The sequence below is a fragment of the Fusarium keratoplasticum genome, chromosome 4, assembly GCF_025433545.1.
Source record: "Fusarium keratoplasticum isolate Fu6.1 chromosome 4, whole genome shotgun sequence".
In the NCBI taxonomy this organism is placed as follows: Eukaryota; Fungi; Ascomycota; class Sordariomycetes; order Hypocreales; family Nectriaceae; genus Fusarium; species Fusarium keratoplasticum.
In genome coordinates, this window is record NC_070532.1 from 2,488,590 (window position 1) to 2,507,579 (window position 18,990).

General features: G+C 53.6%; 6 protein-coding genes across 6 annotated transcripts; 3 read left to right on the forward strand and 3 right to left on the reverse strand.

The window, feature by feature from the left end:
• Positions 1-3,265: 3,265 nt before the first annotated feature.
• On the reverse strand, positions 3,266-3,921 carry NCS57_00585400 (uncharacterized protein; the record flags this gene model as incomplete). Its single annotated transcript, XM_053055762.1, has 3 exons — positions 3,266-3,578; positions 3,722-3,809; positions 3,912-3,921. The coding sequence occupies 3 exons, from the start codon at positions 3,919-3,921 to the stop codon at positions 3,266-3,268; spliced, it is 411 nt and encodes a 136-aa protein (XP_052914717.1).
• Positions 3,922-7,055: 3,134 nt separating this feature from the next.
• NCS57_00585500 (uncharacterized protein) lies at positions 7,056-8,342 on the forward strand (the record flags this gene model as incomplete). The annotated part of the gene is made up of 2 exons (XM_053055763.1): positions 7,056-7,118; positions 7,185-8,342. 2 exons carry the CDS (start codon positions 7,056-7,058, stop codon positions 8,340-8,342), a joined length of 1,221 nt encoding a protein of 406 aa, XP_052914718.1.
• A 1,512-nt stretch (positions 8,343-9,854) lies between these two features.
• Positions 9,855-11,794, forward strand: NCS57_00585600 (uncharacterized protein; the record flags this gene model as incomplete). The annotated part of the gene is made up of 4 exons (XM_053055764.1): positions 9,855-10,147; positions 10,382-10,628; positions 10,710-11,387; positions 11,438-11,794. The coding sequence occupies exons 1-4, from the start codon at positions 10,053-10,055 to the stop codon at positions 11,792-11,794; spliced, it is 1,377 nt and encodes a 458-aa protein (XP_052914719.1). The 5' UTR covers positions 9,855-10,052.
• Positions 11,795-12,382: 588 nt separating this feature from the next.
• Positions 12,383-13,317, reverse strand: NCS57_00585700 (uncharacterized protein; the record flags this gene model as incomplete). The annotated part of the gene is made up of 2 exons (XM_053055765.1): positions 12,383-12,917; positions 12,971-13,317. 2 exons carry the CDS (start codon positions 13,315-13,317, stop codon positions 12,383-12,385), a joined length of 882 nt encoding a protein of 293 aa, XP_052914720.1.
• Positions 13,318-14,290: 973 nt separating this feature from the next.
• On the reverse strand, positions 14,291-14,991 carry NCS57_00585800 (uncharacterized protein; the record flags this gene model as incomplete). Its single annotated transcript, XM_053055766.1, has 4 exons — positions 14,291-14,439; positions 14,490-14,623; positions 14,674-14,764; positions 14,820-14,991. 4 exons carry the CDS (start codon positions 14,989-14,991, stop codon positions 14,291-14,293), a joined length of 546 nt encoding a protein of 181 aa, XP_052914721.1.
• Positions 14,992-16,145: 1,154 nt separating this feature from the next.
• On the forward strand, positions 16,146-18,496 carry NCS57_00585900 (Exonuclease 1; the record flags this gene model as incomplete). The annotated part of the gene is made up of 3 exons (XM_053055767.1): positions 16,146-16,158; positions 16,220-16,367; positions 16,420-18,496. The coding sequence occupies 3 exons, from the start codon at positions 16,146-16,148 to the stop codon at positions 18,494-18,496; spliced, it is 2,238 nt and encodes a 745-aa protein (XP_052914722.1).
• Positions 18,497-18,990: the final 494 nt, after the last annotated feature.

Genomic DNA, 18,990 nt, shown 5'->3' on the forward strand with positions numbered 1-18,990 from the left:
GCCACGAGGCCTTCGAAGAAGCTTATGGCCCCGAGGTCTTTGAGAACCTTCGCAACCAATGTGGCAGCCTGGACTTCGCCAGCCCCGATATCCCAGACTCTTCGGTCGAGTCGCCAGACTTGATAATTATATCTCTAGCTATTAGGGCTGTGGTTTGTGCTCTAGCGAATGCCGAAGTAGGGCGATGTCGGGGTTAGAATGGCATCTTCATCAGGCACACACATTTCCTGCCCTCCTCTTACCTGCCTGGCTTCCTCAATGAACCAGCTTAAGATGAATGCTAGATGGAAAAAATAGAAGCAGGGTCAGCTGTGGTGTTTTCTCCATTAATCACGGCTTCTCGATTAGTGCTCGCGCTGCCGAATGGGCCATGGATTTCTTCCACGGTCGAGACATCAATGCCAATCGTGCGCCGCCTGGCCACCCGAGCTTACAGATACAAGGACTTCAATCCCTCACAGGAACGATCCCAGAGCATGCGGACAATTCCTCGCAACCTGTTTGAACTAAATAGTTATTGTTTCTATTCCCCGGGTGCCTCCAGTGCCTCCATGCGCCAAGTACTTGGTAGAAGTTCTCACCAACTATGCAGACTTCATATATAGCAATTTGGGAACCTTGGACAACAGGAAAAACCCTGAACATCTGGCTAATTCCACTATGTATACCAGAGCAGAGTGCCACGCAGTCTCTTCTCTTTGATCGCTGGTGCTGCAGAGGAGCAGCAGATGGTGGATGAACAAACCATGAGCGTGATGGAATCTCAATACCCTCCCGTCAGTTTTATATACAAGATGTGTTTTTGAGATAGCTTCCCCAGGAAGATAATCTCGCGGCTTATGGTATCCAAGCCCAAGAACAGTCCAACTATACATTCACAGTTACAGAGGGACAACTGCACGTCAGCAGGATCAGTGGCATGGCATCGAGGACCAGGTCGAAGGGCGAGGGAATTTCCCCCTCTCAGGGGGTCTCGGCCCTAACTGCATCTATTCCTGGAACCTCCATGGTGTGACCGAACGCGACCCGTGGAGAGATACAATCTCGAATGTGCAGCAGTTGCTTTGTGTCACAAATAGTTACTTAGACATACTGGGCAGGACTCGACGCGCCCACTGTCCAGGAGCAGATAGAGCGCCCCTCTGCATTATGCCTCGGTTCTGACCTTCGCCCTACAAGCCGTATATAGAAACCTCTACAGTCTGCTCTTACGCAACATGAGCCCTACCGAGATCCCGAAGGACCTCGTCGGGGCGTACCGCGGATGACTCCTTAAGCCACGAAGCGGACATCGCCATAATCAACTGCCACCATGTAAAGGACCGAAAAGAAAAGAAGAAAATTATCTGATCGCGGCTCACACCCAAGCAAAAGGACCCCGTTCGCATGTTTCCAGATGTGCTCCGATATCGTTGCTCAGGGACAGCCCGCCACGTCGTCAGAAAAGCCTCCACCCCCCTCCGGAAGACGGAGGCCTCAGGGGTAGAAGGAAGCTCGAGCAACGATACAATATTGCTACTTTCAAATGCCTTGAGATTTCCGTGTGTGATCACTCTACATGTGAAGATCAATACATGATGCCGTCATCATATCATAGCAAGCTGCCAATGCCATCCTATGCAGCTCTGCAGTGTAATTATCTAAGCCCCTGAAATCCATCCTGCAGCATAGACTAGACTTCCAACGGATAGTAGTTGCCAGTTCGTACCTCTCCGATATGGCGTGAGTTGTTACGCAAGCAGACTTGCCCATATCTTCTAAGTGTGAACTCAGGCAATGTGAAATGCCCATAATCACTCTCGATTGGATCTTTTCAACTCGCCATCGGGAATCCCTAAAGCATATGCAACATGGCTCTGATAAATCGCTCAAGAGTTTGGTCTATCGAAAAGTTGAACCCCAGCGCCTCTTGTTGGGGATGCTCGAGTTGTCCATTGCGCCCTATCGTGATCGAGTATCAACTTCAAGGAAGCCTCCCCGCGATATCGAGAGTTCCGAACATTAAGTATCATCATGGCCGGCCCGATGTGAAGTTGCACGGACATTTCAGTTCCGCCCAGCTTGGCTTTCGATTTGTCTTCACTTTGTGAACAAATCGGCGGGACCACGCGGCTTGTTGGCCTTTGCTTGTGCCTCTGACCAGTAGTGCAGCCGAGTAGAAGAGTCAGATCAATCAGAGCCCTTGTCGACGGGTTCCAGAAGATAACCTAACGCATGGCGCCGACGAGGCGTCACTTTATGCAAGAATCTATTTCGAGGTGAACTTGGCAGCAACTCGGCAGTTCCGGGCCAGGCAGCCAGGGTTCAGCGTGCTTCACCTAAAACATCTTCTCGGTCCAGGGGAGACATAAAATACGAGAATCATGGAGGTGACAATTCAGTATCGTGTATTTTGTCCCCCGCTAGTCAGTGTACGTCTCTGGTCATCCCTCGACGGAGGTTTCCTACTGCTGTAGATGGCGCCCAGCAAGAGTCAACTTTGTCTTTTGCAAAGGGAGCTTCGCCAATCAGATCTCAGGGTCCATCTAGGCCATCAAGGGTCTCATGCCGGGCCTGGCATGTCTGAATCTTAGATGGCATGAGGGCAGAGGCCGGTGGCTCAAGGTCAAGATCAAGAGTGGATGGTCGGTGGGCAAGATCTCGCCAATCTATCCGGCCTCGTCGCTCCAACACCATCTCTCCGCGGTTTGCCTCGGGCACCTCGCATGTCGTCTGTCACTGATCAAGTCTTTGGCGTGAGGAGATACAGTACGCGGCCGTGATAGGGTTCTCGGGAAAAGAACTCTCGGGTCCAGGTCGAGAGAACTTTAGTACCCAAGAATATCGAGGCGATTCTGATGTAATTCCACTCGGAGCTTGGAATTGCCGTGCAAGAAGGGTGCTTGCTACTCAACCAAGCGAGGGGATTACAAATCACAATCCCTTCAACTGACTGAAGAGAGTTTGGAGTGATAGAGGGGACGTTCGACTAACTGTTGAAGTCGCCACGACCGGGAACTCGCGCTGGCGGCCGCTCGCCAAGATGGTGGTCTGCAGGCTCCAGATTTCTGGAACTCAGTCGGCAAGGTTGCCCGGCCCTGCCCTGTCCTGCCCTGCCTGCCTGCCAGCTTCTGTCAAACCTGGAGTTGCAGCTCAAGAAGATCCGGGGTAGCGGCGAATGGGCACGCGTAAAGTAGCACGCACGTCGCCTCTCACCACCCTTCCACGCAACAGCGCGTCCCATGACAGTCCTGCTGGGTTGCGTTACAGCTTCATCATAGCGACATCAGCAGTAGATCATCGGATGGTGTGCGGGATCTGCGAGTAGCGCAGAGATTAACTCTCGGAGACCCTGGGGACGGGAGCCAATGCTGTCGGGGCTGGTGACGTCATACTGAGGCGTCAGGTCAGTGGCGAAGTCGGGAATAATGAGTTGGGATGGGAATTTCTGTCGACTTTGGCCCAGGACGCAGGTAATTCCCATCATGATCAAGTGTGACTTGTGAAACGAGAGCGAGGCGTGGCGTGAGGTGTGGCTCAGGGCGCCGAGGACAGGAAACTTGGCACACACACCCGAAACGAGTCTAGCATGAGCTTTACTGCAACCAGGGGGGATTTGTTAGTGCAGCTTTGTACCTCCATGTACCAGCTCGTGGTCCTCAACAGAGAGCCATCACAGCAACTCGGGGAATGTGTGCCGGAGAGAAAGGTCCGGGCTAAAGAGGCAAGGATCCAACACAACTCACAGCCAAGGAGCAACAAGAGGTTCAGGATCAAGGAAAGCAGGGCAATCGTTCGAGGTACAATATCAAAGCGGGATATCAGACCAACTGCATGAATGTAGATGTCGGAGCCTCGGGCAGCAAGAGGGGTATCGGTTAACCCTCTCCTTGAACCGCGCAATCATTGCGACAGGTTGACCGCCGTCTTACGGCATAGCATGGCCCGCAATTTTGGCATGGGGACGAAAGGGAATAGAGAAGAAGAGGATGTTTCTCTGATTATGGTTGTGGTGAAGGTGAGGATGGTCGGATGCGCTGGGAGCTTGTATCAAGAAGGAGCTGCGTGGTTGGTCGCTAGAGATTCGCGGGAAGGTAGCGCTGATGGCGGTTTCCCAGCTAGAAGCTTTTAGGTCAGGCCGGCGGGGTCCTCGTAGGTCCTCCACTCCATCCATCTACACGCATCTCCCACGAGATCCTAGCCCAGCTCGGCGTGGTTCAAAGATTCAGTTTAATCCGGTTCAATCGTGGGGGGCGAAGCATCAGCCTGTCACTTGCGTGTAACTTGCATTACTTTCCTCGTGGCATTACAGCCCAACGATGGCCAGCATCAACACCTGATGTGTACATGCCGAATTCACGGTCATCCACGGTCCCGATACCTCTCGGGCGCTAGGAGAGAATCACCAAGGGCCGGCCGGCAACTCATATGATCGTCATGGGCCGTCAGGAGGAAGTGGACGGCCCTGGCCCCCACCGTTCTCCAGGGCCTGGACCGGGTCCGTCCCCTCCCATGGGGTCTTGGCCAGCTTGGGCACGCCTGCGGCGCGATTCCCTGCCAACGGCACCGCCTGTCTGGATCACCCATTTCGCCTTGGTGGTGTCGGGACCGATGGTATTGCGATGTGCGAGCTCCTTTGCTTCAGCCCCTAACGCTCTCCATCGCTACTAACGCGTCCCTGACGATGCCCTGATGCGGGAACAACGTCGCTGGATCGAGGAACAGCGTCTTCTCGATTGACTGCTGCAAAGGTACAGTACGAAGCCCAGTCCCACCAACGGCTCACCTCGCCATAACTTTCCCGCGCCATGCCGTGTTATTGTGCCATGGAGGCCAGGCAATGCCACGAAGCATGCACGAATTCGGAAGCTGGGGAAGTGGCAGAAAACGGAACCGGCTGGAAGTCCAATGGAGCAAGGGGGAAACTCATGGAAAACAAGGAACTGGGTCACGATGCGGCACCTAAGCTACCATTTCCCTGGATGAACGTCCCATTCTTCTGCGCCCATTGCTGTCTGTGCTGGACAAGCGCCTCTCTGGCTGACTACCGCGCAGGGTTGACATCTGATAGTGCCAGTCCCCCAGTCGGAAGAGTTGCTCCGTCCAGCTCACGTTTGCCATGGTGAATTTCGGATGGGAATGGATCAAAGCAGCCGATTGTTTGTTTTGACGGTTCTTTCTCTGGATCACGATCTGGGGAGCCGAGTCTACAAAACGTGGGTTCACGGAGCAATGTCTTATCGGCCGATGGCCTAGTCTCACTGCGATGGAAGGGCCGCGGCAACTCAGACTGGATAGCCTCTACCAAGAGATTATGGAGACGAGAGTCAAAGCCCACGCAGCACGCTATCGGTGGTCTGCAGAGACGGAACACTTTTCCCCATCGTATGGAGGCCACTCCACCTCCTCACCGGGAAAAAGGGGAGTCTGCCTGACAGATCCTGGACATGCCGGCAGCTCAGGATGCTAACGGGGTGCCTTGGTGCAATGCAGCACGGCCTTGCACACCGGGCTCACTACGGCGAGTGCGGTGCCAGTGCAGATGGGGAGAGAGCCAGGCCAGACGGGTTGCCAGGCGTCCGGGTTGCCAGGCGTCCAGGTTGCTCAAGAGTTCCGGGTGAGACCGCAGGAAAACGGAAAGACTAAGGTTGTGATAGAACGGCATGGTGACAGGGATGCCACCCGAAGGGTTCTTTTGAAGAGAGTTCTGGCACAACGCAGAACTATGATTGCAACCTGGCGAAGGGGATGTAAGTTCTGATGGGCTTCAACTGCAAGACAAGACAACCTAGGCAAGACAATGGAACCTTGGATGGCATGGGCGGCCGCGCACTTTGCAATCCTCTCGCCAGATATGGCAGCGGCTGGGGGAGAGCTTGCATTGACAGTGAGGCCCTGTATTCTTTCACCCAGGCAAGTCTGGTTCGTAACTCCCCGGCTCGGCCTATTGACCAAGCCAGTTTCGAGGCGTCCAATGTTAGATGCATATGGCCTGGCGGAGAGGTCCAAATCCCATGCAGGGCGACTTGGACCGCAAGACCTCGAGCTCAAGGGCGTCTTGTGTGGCTTCTGTGCATGGCTTATTGCCTCTTGCTGCCGTCCCGGAATATGGTACAGTACAGTACAGTAGCAGATGCAGAAATGCATGGCATTCGTTCCCGTCGCCATCTTCTTGCTATCCATCCCGACTTCACCCTCCAGCTTCCTGGGAGCTTGGGTGCACCAAGGTCAATCAATGGTGGTGCAGCGGCTCGCGCTGGAGGTGGGCCGAAATGAGCCACTCAGGGGTGGTCGGAGGTGGTCCGGCGGGGCATGTGCAGGCCTCCTGGTGGCTCCTGGTGGCTCTAGCTCTCGATACGGGGCAGTACATGTGCCATGGCTCAGGCGCTAACAGCGACCTTCTCATCGAGATCGATCGTCATAGCTACGCTCGATTCAACGTCGCTCGATCGCTCTCGGATCGAGCTACACGTCCTTTTGGCGCCTGAGACGTGAGATGAGATGTCTCTTTTTTCTTCTTCCGCAGGAGAGTGTTTCTGTGGGTGTGGTTTGTGGCTGTCCTGCCCTGTCCGTATATAATCCAAAGTACGGCCCTGCCGGCTTGCTTTGCCCTCTTGTTGCCCGCTTGTCGGTTCTTATTCCTTCATCTCCATATCTACTTTGGATACCTCCTGCAGTTTGGCGGTCCTTTCTGCTGCATCCTCAAGCTTAATTCCATCGACTACCAACCACATGCTACGGAATCTAAACCATCCAACAAACCCTCGATTTCAGCCACATGCAGAGATATTGTCGCCTTGCACACTCCGATTTAATGCCAAGAACGGGATAGCTTAGCATCTTTCCAAACAACAGAGGGGAAATACGGAAATACGTCTCTCGGACTCGCCATATATCAACCCTCGGCAGACCCGACTCCAGTTTCTCCATCCCATCCACATCTACAGCTACCGAACAGTACACATCCTTGACAACCATCCGCCTGCAGAGTCCAGGCGGGGTGTACCTAAGATTCTTTCTGAACCAGTTTTCAACTTCACTCAACACAAGTAACACCAAACCCTTCACTCTTTACAATGCCCAAGAGAGCTCGTGAATCCCAAGACGCTGGTGAAAAGACACAGCCGCCTACGCGCAGGGTAAGGGAGCCCCTCCCCGCTGGCCCAGCACAACAGACATGACTGACCCGAAGCCTCTTGGTAAAGAACACCGAACGTTCCCACTCCGAGAATCAGGAACGCGCATACATCGCCGCCTCGAGGCGCGCGGATCGGAGCATCGAGGCACGGGTCCAGTCAGCCCGCAACGCCAGCGACATCCACAAGAAGCGAACGGGCAAGGCCTTCCGCATCACCGAAGAGATCGTCATGAAGGAGGAAATGTATGAGGAAGAGGACGACGATTTCCCTCGCTCCTACCGACTCCTCAACCCACACATGCAAACCGCCAACCCAGAGCTCAATGCTAGAGTCGACGCGTATCTGAGTAACAGGGTTGCTATGTCCAAGCTGCTCTCTGCTACTGACAACGACTGGCGCAACAACGAAATCAATACAACATTTGATCAATTCTTCCCCAACGTCCAGAGCCGGGTTAGGGCTGCTTCTCATCAGCATTGGTCCACTGGTCAGGGCTTCTCCGTACCGCAGACACTTCAGTCGCCTATTGCGACTCCACGAGTCCCAAGTGTTGGCGAGCCGCCTTTCAACATGCAGTTCCACCCCATCAACTACGGACAACAAAACAATGGGCAGCCAAACAATGGACAGCAAAACAACGGAGAGCAAAACAACGGACAGCAAAACAACGAGAGAAATCCATCCACAGCTAGCATACCAGCATCTCCTACCGAGGCCAGGAACGACGGCCCCATGTCACCCCCAGCTCTTACTCCTGGGTCCATGTCCCACCCAGAAACACCTCGGTCTCGCCACGGGTCAACATTTGGAGCCACACAATCTCAATCTTACAGTGTTAGGGGCGGCTTCAACTCGGAGAGTTCGTCATTTACTACACAGCTACCTGCTGAAGCGAGAATGTTTCTGGGTGGCGTTGGTCTCAGCAATGCCTATGGCACGTCTATGTACAACGAGCCTCAACTGTGGCCAGCCCAGAGTTTCAGCTTGGATCCTGGCGCGGATGCTGCGAACCAGTTCTTTGGTTACACCGCTGATACCAAACCCCTTAAGGAGGGTGAGACCACGGCCGCTTCTAGGGACGAGCAATACCCAGACCCCTTCGCGATCATGGGCTGGAACAACCAAAGCGACAACCAAGGCGAATCTGACTCTCCAGCTAAGAACGTTCTCGAAGAATGGGAGACGTACATTGATGATAGCGCCTGGAGCAGCAACCAGAAATGATTCTCCATCGATGAATCTTTCCACGGCGTGTTTCAAACTCTTCATGATTTAACGACACTTGTTTCGGGCTGAGCGTGGTGCGCAGCAAACACAAGGCTGCAATGCATACACACTCACCTTTCTCGAAGCCGACCATGGTGCACCGGGCGTTGGGGGCAGTCACTTAGGATACCAGGGGAAAACATACGGATAGGGAGGCTTTGGCTGCATTTATTAGAAGAGCCAAAAGGCTTCCATGGACATGGCGTCGGCGTACATCTTTGCATTTTGTCGAACATATTTTTTGGTATTAGAGGTTGTGAGTTGAGGACGATGCTGCGGCATAGTGCTTTCAGGGTTCGTCGTTCTCCTCCCTCCTTTTTTGTTGTTGTTGCCGTTGTCCTGTATAACCAGGACATACATTTTTTGGGTCTTGTCATGCATCCATGATACACCTAGGGCACACTACATGGAAAAACTCATGGAGTAGAGGCATTCATCACATGTTGCATTCATACAGGAAGGTTAGGACGCAACGATAGGTAGGCGTTGCGGAATAACAGTACACGCCAAGCACAAACAAAATAATAGTAAAACTTTCTGAGAAGACATGATTGTTTCTAATTGGTGTTTGAGTGACCTGATCATGTTTGTAGAACGGGGGCATGGATGGGTTGAGAGGAACAGGCAGCAGTGGGCACCCACTTCGTTGCTCTCACTCCATGTGATCCCTATATCAAGGAAAAGAATCATGATCTGTCAGTCGACAGGGTAACCATATCCATACAAGACAGCCACTCATGACCCGTGCTTCAGCTGTTTGACGAGATGAGACGGGCTCGGTGCGATAGTCCAATATGGCTCCTTTGATAATTAATCCCGCTTCCTTTATTATCGGATGGGTGAATGGATGGGATGAAAGCCAGAGGCTCTACCCATGTGCGCTGATGATTGGCTCGTCGACAAGGGGCTGCTACTACTATCAAACAGAGGGAAAGGGTTTAGTTATCGCTGAGAGCGAACACCCATGTTGTCGATCACGCTGTGGCTTCACAATGTGCGTTGAGTGTGAACGTGAAGAGTGAGGTGAGTTGCAAAGTCTCTGGTGATGGTTTCAGCAGGTAACCAACAGGAGAGACATTGCTGTCATCTGCCAGTACAGGTACATATTCCCCTTACTCTACCAATACCTGGTCTTCTGCCCCTTGATAGCCTCAACATAAATATCCCGTCTCGCCATTCCCCCCACCAGACCGTAGCGCTCGACGCACGTTCCTTGGCCGTTTTGGCTCAAGTGATCGGGCCTGGAAGCACGGCAAGACGCAGGGTACCTGCCGTGAGCGCAAGGACAAGGCGGCGGCAGAGGTACCTCCCTTGCTCCAACACCGCGGGCACCTGGCACCCACCCCGCCAAAAACGTCACTTGGGCTTAGGTACAGTACCGCCCGCTTCCCTTTCTTAACTTTTTGCGATTCAGTCTGCAACCTTCGAGACTTTTTTTTCTTCCTCCCTTTTCTCTCTCTCCCACACCTTCATTATCTGTCTCTTTTCTCCTCTTACCTCCTACATCTACCGTACGACAAATCATCATCCTACCATCGGCGCTGCCGCCCCCTCCTCCAGGCATCTAGCAGCCTATCCCCAACAGCCACCACAAGCTGCCCTCTCGCACCGCAGCGCCTCTCGCCCAGCTTCCTCGCCCAGCCCAGCTTATCGAGTCCTACAGCGAGGATGTCGTCATCGACACCGCCACCCACGGCCGACACGCCTGATGAACCGCAGAGCGATGGATCCAAGTTGCGCACGTTTTTGGGTATTCTGAAAAAGTAAGAGAGGCCCTCATGCTATCGAGGATCCCCTTCTGCTGCGATAGCTTCCACCGCTTTCCTTCACCCCTCCAGGGAGAGACGGAGCTTGCTTGCCCTTGTCAGCGAGGTCGGAGCTCCCACCTCCCCATCGAGCGGAGCATGGCGGTGGAGGTGAAGGGCCAGACTCACGACCAGACGGGTTCGAAATGGATATCTCGAGATTTTCAATGCTGACCGCTTCTTGCGCGACAGGTTCATCGGCGTTACAGACCTTGCAGCAGTTAGATTCTCGCTGCCGTCGCAGCTGCTCGAGCCAACCCCGAACCTGGAATACTGGACCTATCTCGATGCCCCCAATGCCTTTATCGCCATCGGCACCTCGGATGACGCCCTCGACCGCATGCTCGAAGTCGTGCGCTTCTGGCTCACCAAGGACTTGAAATATGCCAAGGGAAAGCCGTGCAAGCCCTACAATTCGTGCCTGGGCGAGTTCTTCAGGGTACGTGATATACAATCGACACACCGCCACAACGAGAAACAGGCCATCTTTGAGAGGACAGAGGGACTGACAGTGGCCTAGTGCAATTGGGAAACCGAAGACAATGCCCCTAGGATCGAGACCTCTGGTCTTCAGAAGACCAATGGCACCCCCAAGGGCAGCTTATCGAACTTGAAGGTGGCGGCCAAGGGCGACAAGAATGCATCATCCGTGTCACTCTCTGTGCCCCAACATGGCAGCTCCAAGGACACCAAGCTCGTCCGCGTTTCATACCTCACCGAACAGACATCCCATCACCCTCCCGTTAGCGCTTTCCACGTCACCTGCCCCGAGAAGGGCATCACCGCCCGCGGTTTCGATCAGATCACGGCCAAGTTCACTGGCACCTCGGTCAAGGTCCTCCCCGGCGAGCACAACATGGGCATCTTTATCAGCCTTGATAAGCGCGACGGCGAGACATACCAGCTTACGCACCCCGCGGCTCACCTGGGTGGTCTTCTTCGCGGTGCCTTGAGCGTCTCTGTCAGTGAGATGGCTTACATCACCTGCCCCAAGACCAAGATCAAGGTCATCCTGCACTACATTGAGGAAGGCTGGCTGGGACGGACGACGAACAAGATCGATGGTGTTGTTTTCAAGTACGATCCCGAGAACGATACCAAAACTCGTGTGCAGGATGTTCCCGATGAGGACGTGCTCGCCCGGTTGAGCGGCCCATGGAAAGAGAAGGTCATTTTCACTCTGGGCCCCAGACCTGTTGTAAGTGGCTATTCTCAATGATCTGTCATGATGGATATTAACTGTTGCAGAAATCGGTCCCTGTTGAGGAGCAGTTTACTATTATCGATATCGAACCTCTCAACGTCGCACCCAAGGTCATCCCACCCAAGGAGCAGCAACTGCCCAATGAGTCTCTCACCCTTTGGGGCGGTGTTACTGAGGCCATTCATGCCAAGCAATACGGCAAGGCTACTCAGGTCAAGGTAGAGCTGGAAGAGGCTCAACGTGAAAAGGCCCGTCAACGCGAGGCCAAGAACGAGACATGGCAACCCGTCTTTTTCCAGCACGTCACAGGCAATGACGGCAAGCCGGATCTCACCGATAAGGGCCGTGAGGTCCTCGAGAGGGCCCAGAAGGGTGATTGGTCACTTGAGGGTGTTTTGTAGACAACCAATTCCACTTTGGGGAACGATATCAGATAAGGGCCAGGATCAGAAGCTCTTGTCCCAGAACACGGAAGGATGAAGTCGACATGCTTGTTTTGGTTTACACCGCACACTTTTTTTTTTTTTTTCGCGTGTCAGAAAGGCACCTTTGGAATAGATAGACTCATTGCGCCGAGGTGTAGCACTGGGTGGTCGAGTTGCGGTGGTTGACTGACCACGGGGCAGCGGATGCATGGCGGGCTTGCGCACTCGTTAATCGGAGTTGTAGGAGTTGTTTTTCGGTCAGGGACTGTTGCTTGTTGTAGATAGCAAGGTTCTCAATTCATCACATTCATGTCGAAAAGTCTGTTCACTAAAAGATCATAATGCATAGTCGACAGGGAGTAAGCTTAAGGGGGTGGTTAAAGCAGAGACACATTCATATCGTTACACATATCTTGACATGTAGTCTGATCTCGTTGGATCTCATCCTATTGTACAACAAGAGCGGCATTTCCCATTCATTCAACACAAGATTTCCGTATCAAAGACTCCATCTTGCTCTTCTTCTCTTGTGAATCTCATCATTCTTTGACTGCTAGCAGCCCTTTAAGCATCAATAAAGGCCTTGACGTTGCTCAACCACCGGGTGTACTCGCGCTGCTCCTTGACATCGACGTAGTCGGGGACAAAGACAGCGAGGGCCTGGGTGATGCCCCGCTCCTCGAGGAATCGCTCCATGAGGAGCTGGAGGTCGTCGTCGAGGCTGCCGAAGGGGGGACCGGGGTAGACGTCGGCGCGCTTCTGGGCGGCCTCGGGGGACTCGACCTTGGCGACCTTTGCGTCGGCGTAGTAGAAGAGGTTCTCGACGACGACGTTGCCGTCCTGGGCGGTGGCGTCGATGTTGAGGGCGCCCTCGGTCTTGCCGGGCTTTTCGATCACGATGGACAGGTTGATGGGGGCGGCGGCCTCGTCCTCCAGGTCGTCCTCGAGCTCCTCGTCAATCTCCTCGTTGGCGCGGCCGCTGGACTGGGCGCTGCGCTGGTGGCTGGGGTCCTCCTCGAGACCCTCCTCCTCGAGGGCGTTCTCCTCGGCGTAGGGGTCGTAGTTGGTGATGTCGGCGATGGAGAAGCTGACGGTGATCCTTGGAAGCGATGTTAGTGTTTTGAAGGTCCAATTGGATCTGCGGATACTCACTTCTCCTCGCCAAAGTTGCGGACGAGCTTGACAACCTCCTGGCCGGGGGTGTCGATGAGCTCAAAGGCGCTGTTGTTGAGGAAATCCTTGATGCTGGCGGGGTCCTGCTCGTTGGCCTTCATGTCCTCCTCGATCTGGATCTCGCTCTCAAGCTTGGCCGAGAGCTCACCGTCGGTCTCGGAAGCGGCAGCCCTCCGGAAGACGGTGGTAGAGAAAGCAGAGGCGGCAGGTCGCAGAGAGGAAGCCTTGACAAAGGTGCTGGGGCGGGCAGTCTGTCGGAGAGCGGCGCCAGAGAGGCGGGCGACGACGCGGGGCGCCGACCTAGCGACGAATCGAGCGGAGAACATTGTGGCTGGGTATTAAAAAAGAGGAAGAGAAGAAAGGAGGAATTGGTGTTGAGGGGGAAGGAGAATTGGAATGACCTGATGTTGATTTTTATTGTTGTACAAGAATGAGATGCGAAAAGCTTCAAGCTTCCTTCTCCACCCTCTGAATTTTTTTGGCACCGACACGGGACGACTCGCCCGCTAACAATTTGCCCGGGTTCAGACTGGAGGGATCTTCCGGGCCACTGCGGGGGTCGTGACGATCACGTGGCTCCCTTTCCTCTCCTACTCGCTGAGTTTTGACTGATGGTTCTCTGTAACTGGGGGTTTGGCTGCAAAAGCTGCTAATTCGAGTCTAGAGTTTGAATATGGAGAGGGTAAAGTGTTTTTATTCATCAATTCGCTTCTCGCTGTGTCCCCACGTGTCTATCTCATCAATTCATGTGCGTGTGTCTGTGTCCCCAGCATCCAGGACAAGTGTTCCAGTATACCCAGTAATTGAAACCCCATAGCTTCTCAAGTCTGAATCTCAAGCTTAGTTAAACTAGGGCTGGAAGTGAGGCGTCTATCAGAGGCCCGTCCAGGTCCATGGAGTGAGAGATTCCATCCGCTAGGTCCCTCAACTTGCCTGAGTTGTCGCCTGTCAAACATGCCGGACGCCAGGCAGTTGATACCTGTCTCAAACAGCTCAGCATTTCTGGTTTTGAAGCTGGCATGAAACCTGTGCAGGTCAATCGTGAAGGACTTGGACGCATCCGCCAATTGCGGGCAACATCAAAAAAGTTGGACAAGATGAGCCAAGATCACTTAGACCAAGACTCGGGGTATCTTTCTCGGACTTCGATTGCTTTAGTGGTCCAAGGTAGTAATTTTTTGGTAGTTGAGTCAGTCCGGATCCCATAAAGGGCCCTTCAGAGATCTTGAGACTCAGGGGTAGTCAGTATCTGTGACACCGACGTCTCTTGTCGTTCAAAGGCTCCCGATAGTCAGGCCTTCAGTTGGTGCTTCCAGTAGGGAAGGCGGTCGGGCGAACCTGGCCTTCCTTGTTGACCTTGGCCCATTTCAACTGGGGGAGATACGACCAAGAGCCCTCCCAAAGATGGAGGGAGTTGACAGTGTCGGCGTCTAGAAGATCGGGTAGCACTACACATGTCATTAGCACTGCCACGACTGGGGTAAACGAGGTAGCTTACCGAATCCGCCCTTGTACTCGTCCTCAAGAGTGGAAATCTTGGCCTTGAGAAGGTCCTCCCTGGCACTGGCAGGTCGGCCAGGGCGACGAGTCTTCTTGACAGCGTTGTATTCCTCATCATGCTGATGAACATATCTAGAAACCCAGTCAGAGAGTGCTATGACAGGTTAACATTGGAAACCTACGAGTGAATCATGCGCTGAATCTCTTCTAGTTCAGGAACTCCCTTGTTCTCCTTAACACGCAGGGCCTGCTGGAAAAAGGCAACACGTTCAACTGCAGGCAAGTCAGTTATGAGTACATCTCAAAATTTCTGCTTCAAGTCACATACCGAGTGGCTGCTCCTTTCTGCTCCTCGCGGCAGCCAACTTCTCAATGCGCTGATCTCTCACACCAGCCTTGTGAAGGCGCAGAGAGTCTCTCGACTTTTCGTGAAGAGCATTAACAACTCCATTCCTCTTCTTGGAGATTTGCTTTCGGGTCTTGCTGAGCGTAGAAGGCATCTTGACTGGCGTGTCGAGCAAGTGAAGTTCTTTTGATCCTGTGTAAGTTGCTCTGTGCCTCTGCAAGGATTTTTTTTCGTCGGGGTCTTTTTTGGTGCTCCACAAGTTGTCGGTGTACAGCCCATAAAGTGGCGGGTATATGCCGGGGTTAAATTGGTTGCAGCTGCCCGCAGATGAAAGAACATGTGTTTTGTACGTGCCGCAGCTGTGTTGACATTGGAGGCTGGTGAGTCAACAACAATAAACAAGAATAACGCATCGACTACGTGGGTTTGTCTCTTTGGTTCTTGACTTTACTATCTTTGAGGCCATGTAGCTGTTGCCATTCTTGGTGGATCTCAAGTCCATGTGCCATAGATTGGATCTCAACTTAATTAATGTCTCGGTTAAAGATCTTCTAGAACCAGCAACAGTTGGGTTTCCAGGGCCGGGTTCCGCGCCGAGATCAGATATACATTAGAATCCATTAATTTATCACATCCACTTACTGTCAAATTCAACATCTACCTATCAGACGCCATCTATCACGAACCTCCCTCGCGTTTGGCGTTCAAAAGTCGCATCGTCATGGCGGGGTCAGGTTGCTGGGGAAATGCCAGTGCGGCGGGAACTAATCCTCTCCCAGCGGTCTTAGTGGTCGAAAACGACGGCAGCGCGCCTATCGACGCGCCCATTAAAACCGCTGCTTCAGGGGGTCCCGTTGGGTCCTCCACTGTCCCAGTCCCGTCGCGTCCCAGGCAGGGGCAGACGAACTTAGCCGATGTACCCTGCCTGCCCGCCGAGCCTCCAGCTCCCACACAAAACATCCTTCGTCCTATCCCCACCGCCTTTGGACATCAGACTTGATCAACTTTTGACCCCGGACTACGCCTTGAGCTCTCTCGCATTCGTCTTTGCCTCGCCCTTTAGCTCATCCTGGGCTTGTCTTCCCGCTCGCCAGATTCACGCTCCTCCTCGCCTCGAACGTGCTGCTGACCCGACATCGCGTGCCAATCAACCTTTCGACGCGTCCTCTAGCTCACATCAATGTGCCGTTGTTAACGTATGCAACTCCGAACCCGCCTGGCTTGAAGCTGCCCGAGTCCCTGCCGGGGGCAGCGAGTGCAAGCTCGACGGCCTGCCATCGCCACCGACCCTGACACGAGATCTTCAAGATGGGTGTAACCGGTACAGCCCACACCAATAGCTCCTCAATCACCTCCAACACATGATATTGACCTCTTGTCAGGACTTCTGCCGCTTCTCAAGTCTATCCAAAAGCCAACAGAGCTCAAGAAATATGATGGACAAACCTTGGGTGTCGACGCGTACGGATGGCTTCATCGTGCGGCCTATTGTTGTGCTTTAGAGCTTGGGCAGGGCAAGCCGACGCAGAAGTAAGTTTTCTCGCACCAGTGAATGTGGACGGAAGTAATTGAGACTGCCCAGGTACATCAATGCTGCCATGATGCGTGTCCGCATGCTCCGCCATTTCGGTGTCACCCCCTACATGGTATTCGACGGCGACTATCTGCCTAGCAAAGCTGCCACCGAGGATTCACGTGCCAAGAAGAGAGATGACAAGAAGAAGGTGGCCATGGAGCTCCTTCGAGCTGGAAAGCCTGCTCAGGCCACTCAGGAGTTTCAGAAATGCATCGATATCACCCCCGAGATGGCATCCGCTCTTATCCAGCAGCTGAAGAAGCTCGATATTCCCTACGTTGTCGCCCCCTACGAAGCCGATGCACAACTCGTCTACCTCGAACGACAGGGTCTGATCCACGGCATCATTTCGGACGACTCTGATCTCCTCGTGTTCGGTGCCAAGAAGCTTTTGACCAAGCTAGACCAGTACGGAAACTGCATCGAGATCAATCGCAAGGATTTCTGCGCCTGCCGGGAGGTCTCTTTGACGGGATGGTCCGATACCGAGTTTCGACGAATGGCTATCTTAAGCGGATGTGACTATCTGGATGGTCTTCCAAGTGTCGGGTTGAAGACAGCATATCGAATGCTCCGCAAGACCAAAGCTCCCGAACGAGTAGTGCGCATGCTTCAATTCCAGGGCAAGCGAATTTCGGAAAACTACTTGACCCAGTTCTACCAGGCCGAATTGACCTTCCTGCATCAATGGGTCTTCTGTCCCAACAAGAAGCAGCTTGTTCACCTCACTGACCTGGATGGTACGCGGACTGCCGAGGAGATGCCCTTCATTGGAGCCTTTGTGGAGCCCGAAGTTGCACGAGCGGTGGCCAAGGGTGATATGAATCCCATCACCAAGATGCCCATCATTCTCCCTCTGACGCCGTCCAAGAGAAGACATTCACAGACCACTTCTAGTTCTGTCGATGAGCCTCCACCCATGAAGCCCATCAGCTCATACTTCAAGGGTCACCAACGGATACCTATGGGTGAGATGGATCCCAATTGCTTCGAGGTCGATCCTCAACGAGTTTCGCAAATTACCGGAGGAGGATTGGTTCCCCGGGTGTTCCCTCTGCCCAGGCCCTATCTTGATGAAGCAACTCGACCCACGGCCCCAGGTCCTTCCAACCGCACGCGATCATCCCCACGACTCAACCGCCGCCGAACTGAGCCAATCTCCAGTATGCTCGCCCGGATTGCTGGCAGCCCTCCCACCACAAGACGTACGTCTTCTGTGGGTACGGCGTCCAACTCATCCGCGGCCCCCTCGACCGATCCTATGAACAGGCCACCCAAGAAGGCCCGTCTGTGTGACGACAACGAAGCCGAGCCCATCGATTCTCCGCCGGAGAGGAGCAGGTTCTTTTCAGCTCCAAAGCTACGAAGAAGCCCGAGAAGGGCCAAGAGCGATGCGTACTTGCTGTCAGACGACTCTCTTGATGAGGCACTTATGGCTCTTCCTGACTTTGAAGGCTGGAAACCTGCCGACAAGTCAAGAAAGTCCATTTCAGTCTTTGAGGAGAGGGAGAGCCAGGAAACTACCACCACGAGCGACAGTTTCACTACCACGGCCGACAGTGAGAGTCAAGCATCCTTCAAACATGAACAGACACCAATGTCATCTTTTGAAGATCCTATGCCTCCTCCTCGATCAACCGCGCCTCTCTCAAAGCCTTCCGAGACTCCTTCTCGGCCCAATCTCCGCCAGTTCTCATACTCGAAACCAACTGAAACGCCTGCTTCGGATGTTTCGCGACGCTCCTCGGTATTCAGTGCGGCATCCACTCCCTCAACCGCGCCTTCGACTGCCGCCTCTCGAATGACACCGCTGCAGCGGCTTGGCGCTCGTGCCCTCAGCGGCCCCATGTCTCCCAAGCTACCCAAGCCACGCAACAGCCTTGACAGACAGTTCCTCTCGGGCGTTCCTGTGAACCCGGCATTCGTTCCCCTCCCCAAGGTCAACCTGAAGGAGGTGGAGCAGTTGAACCGAGGCAGCGAGGACCAAATCATCCCCGATAGTGACGAGGAAGATGAGGACGATGACGAAGTCGAGCTTGCACCTCCGAAGAAGCTCAACCTCTCCCGCTTCGCATTTGCATAGAGCGTCGCCAACTCCCTCTCATACACCCCCACTTGGGGCCGTTGAAGCGAAACTTGAATTAATCGACACGGCATTCCTCCAACCTTTTTCTTACTTTGCTTTTTTTTTTTTATTTCTTGTACTGCAGCTGCTGGCCGTCAGAACGCATCCATTGCTTGCCGTTCTGTAGGTACATACAACATGTGGTCGGAGTTAGCGTCTTGTGGAAACTCGTGCGTATTGAGAGACACAATGGAACATTGTCGGTGTAGGAGACAGAATATCAGATAGGCGTTTTTTGGCACCAAGTTTTGCCCAGGGGTTCTACAATAATACCCAATTCGCAGTCATTCAGAAGTTTCCAAGGAGTGAACAGATGGGTAGCAAGCACAAAAGCCTCGCAGTCAAGCCAGACAATCGCTCTTGTCAAGGGAAAAAATAGCTGTCTTGCTGTAGTTGTAAATGTGATGTGTTTCTTTATGTACTCGCTGAATAAACCTCGTGATCCATGTCGA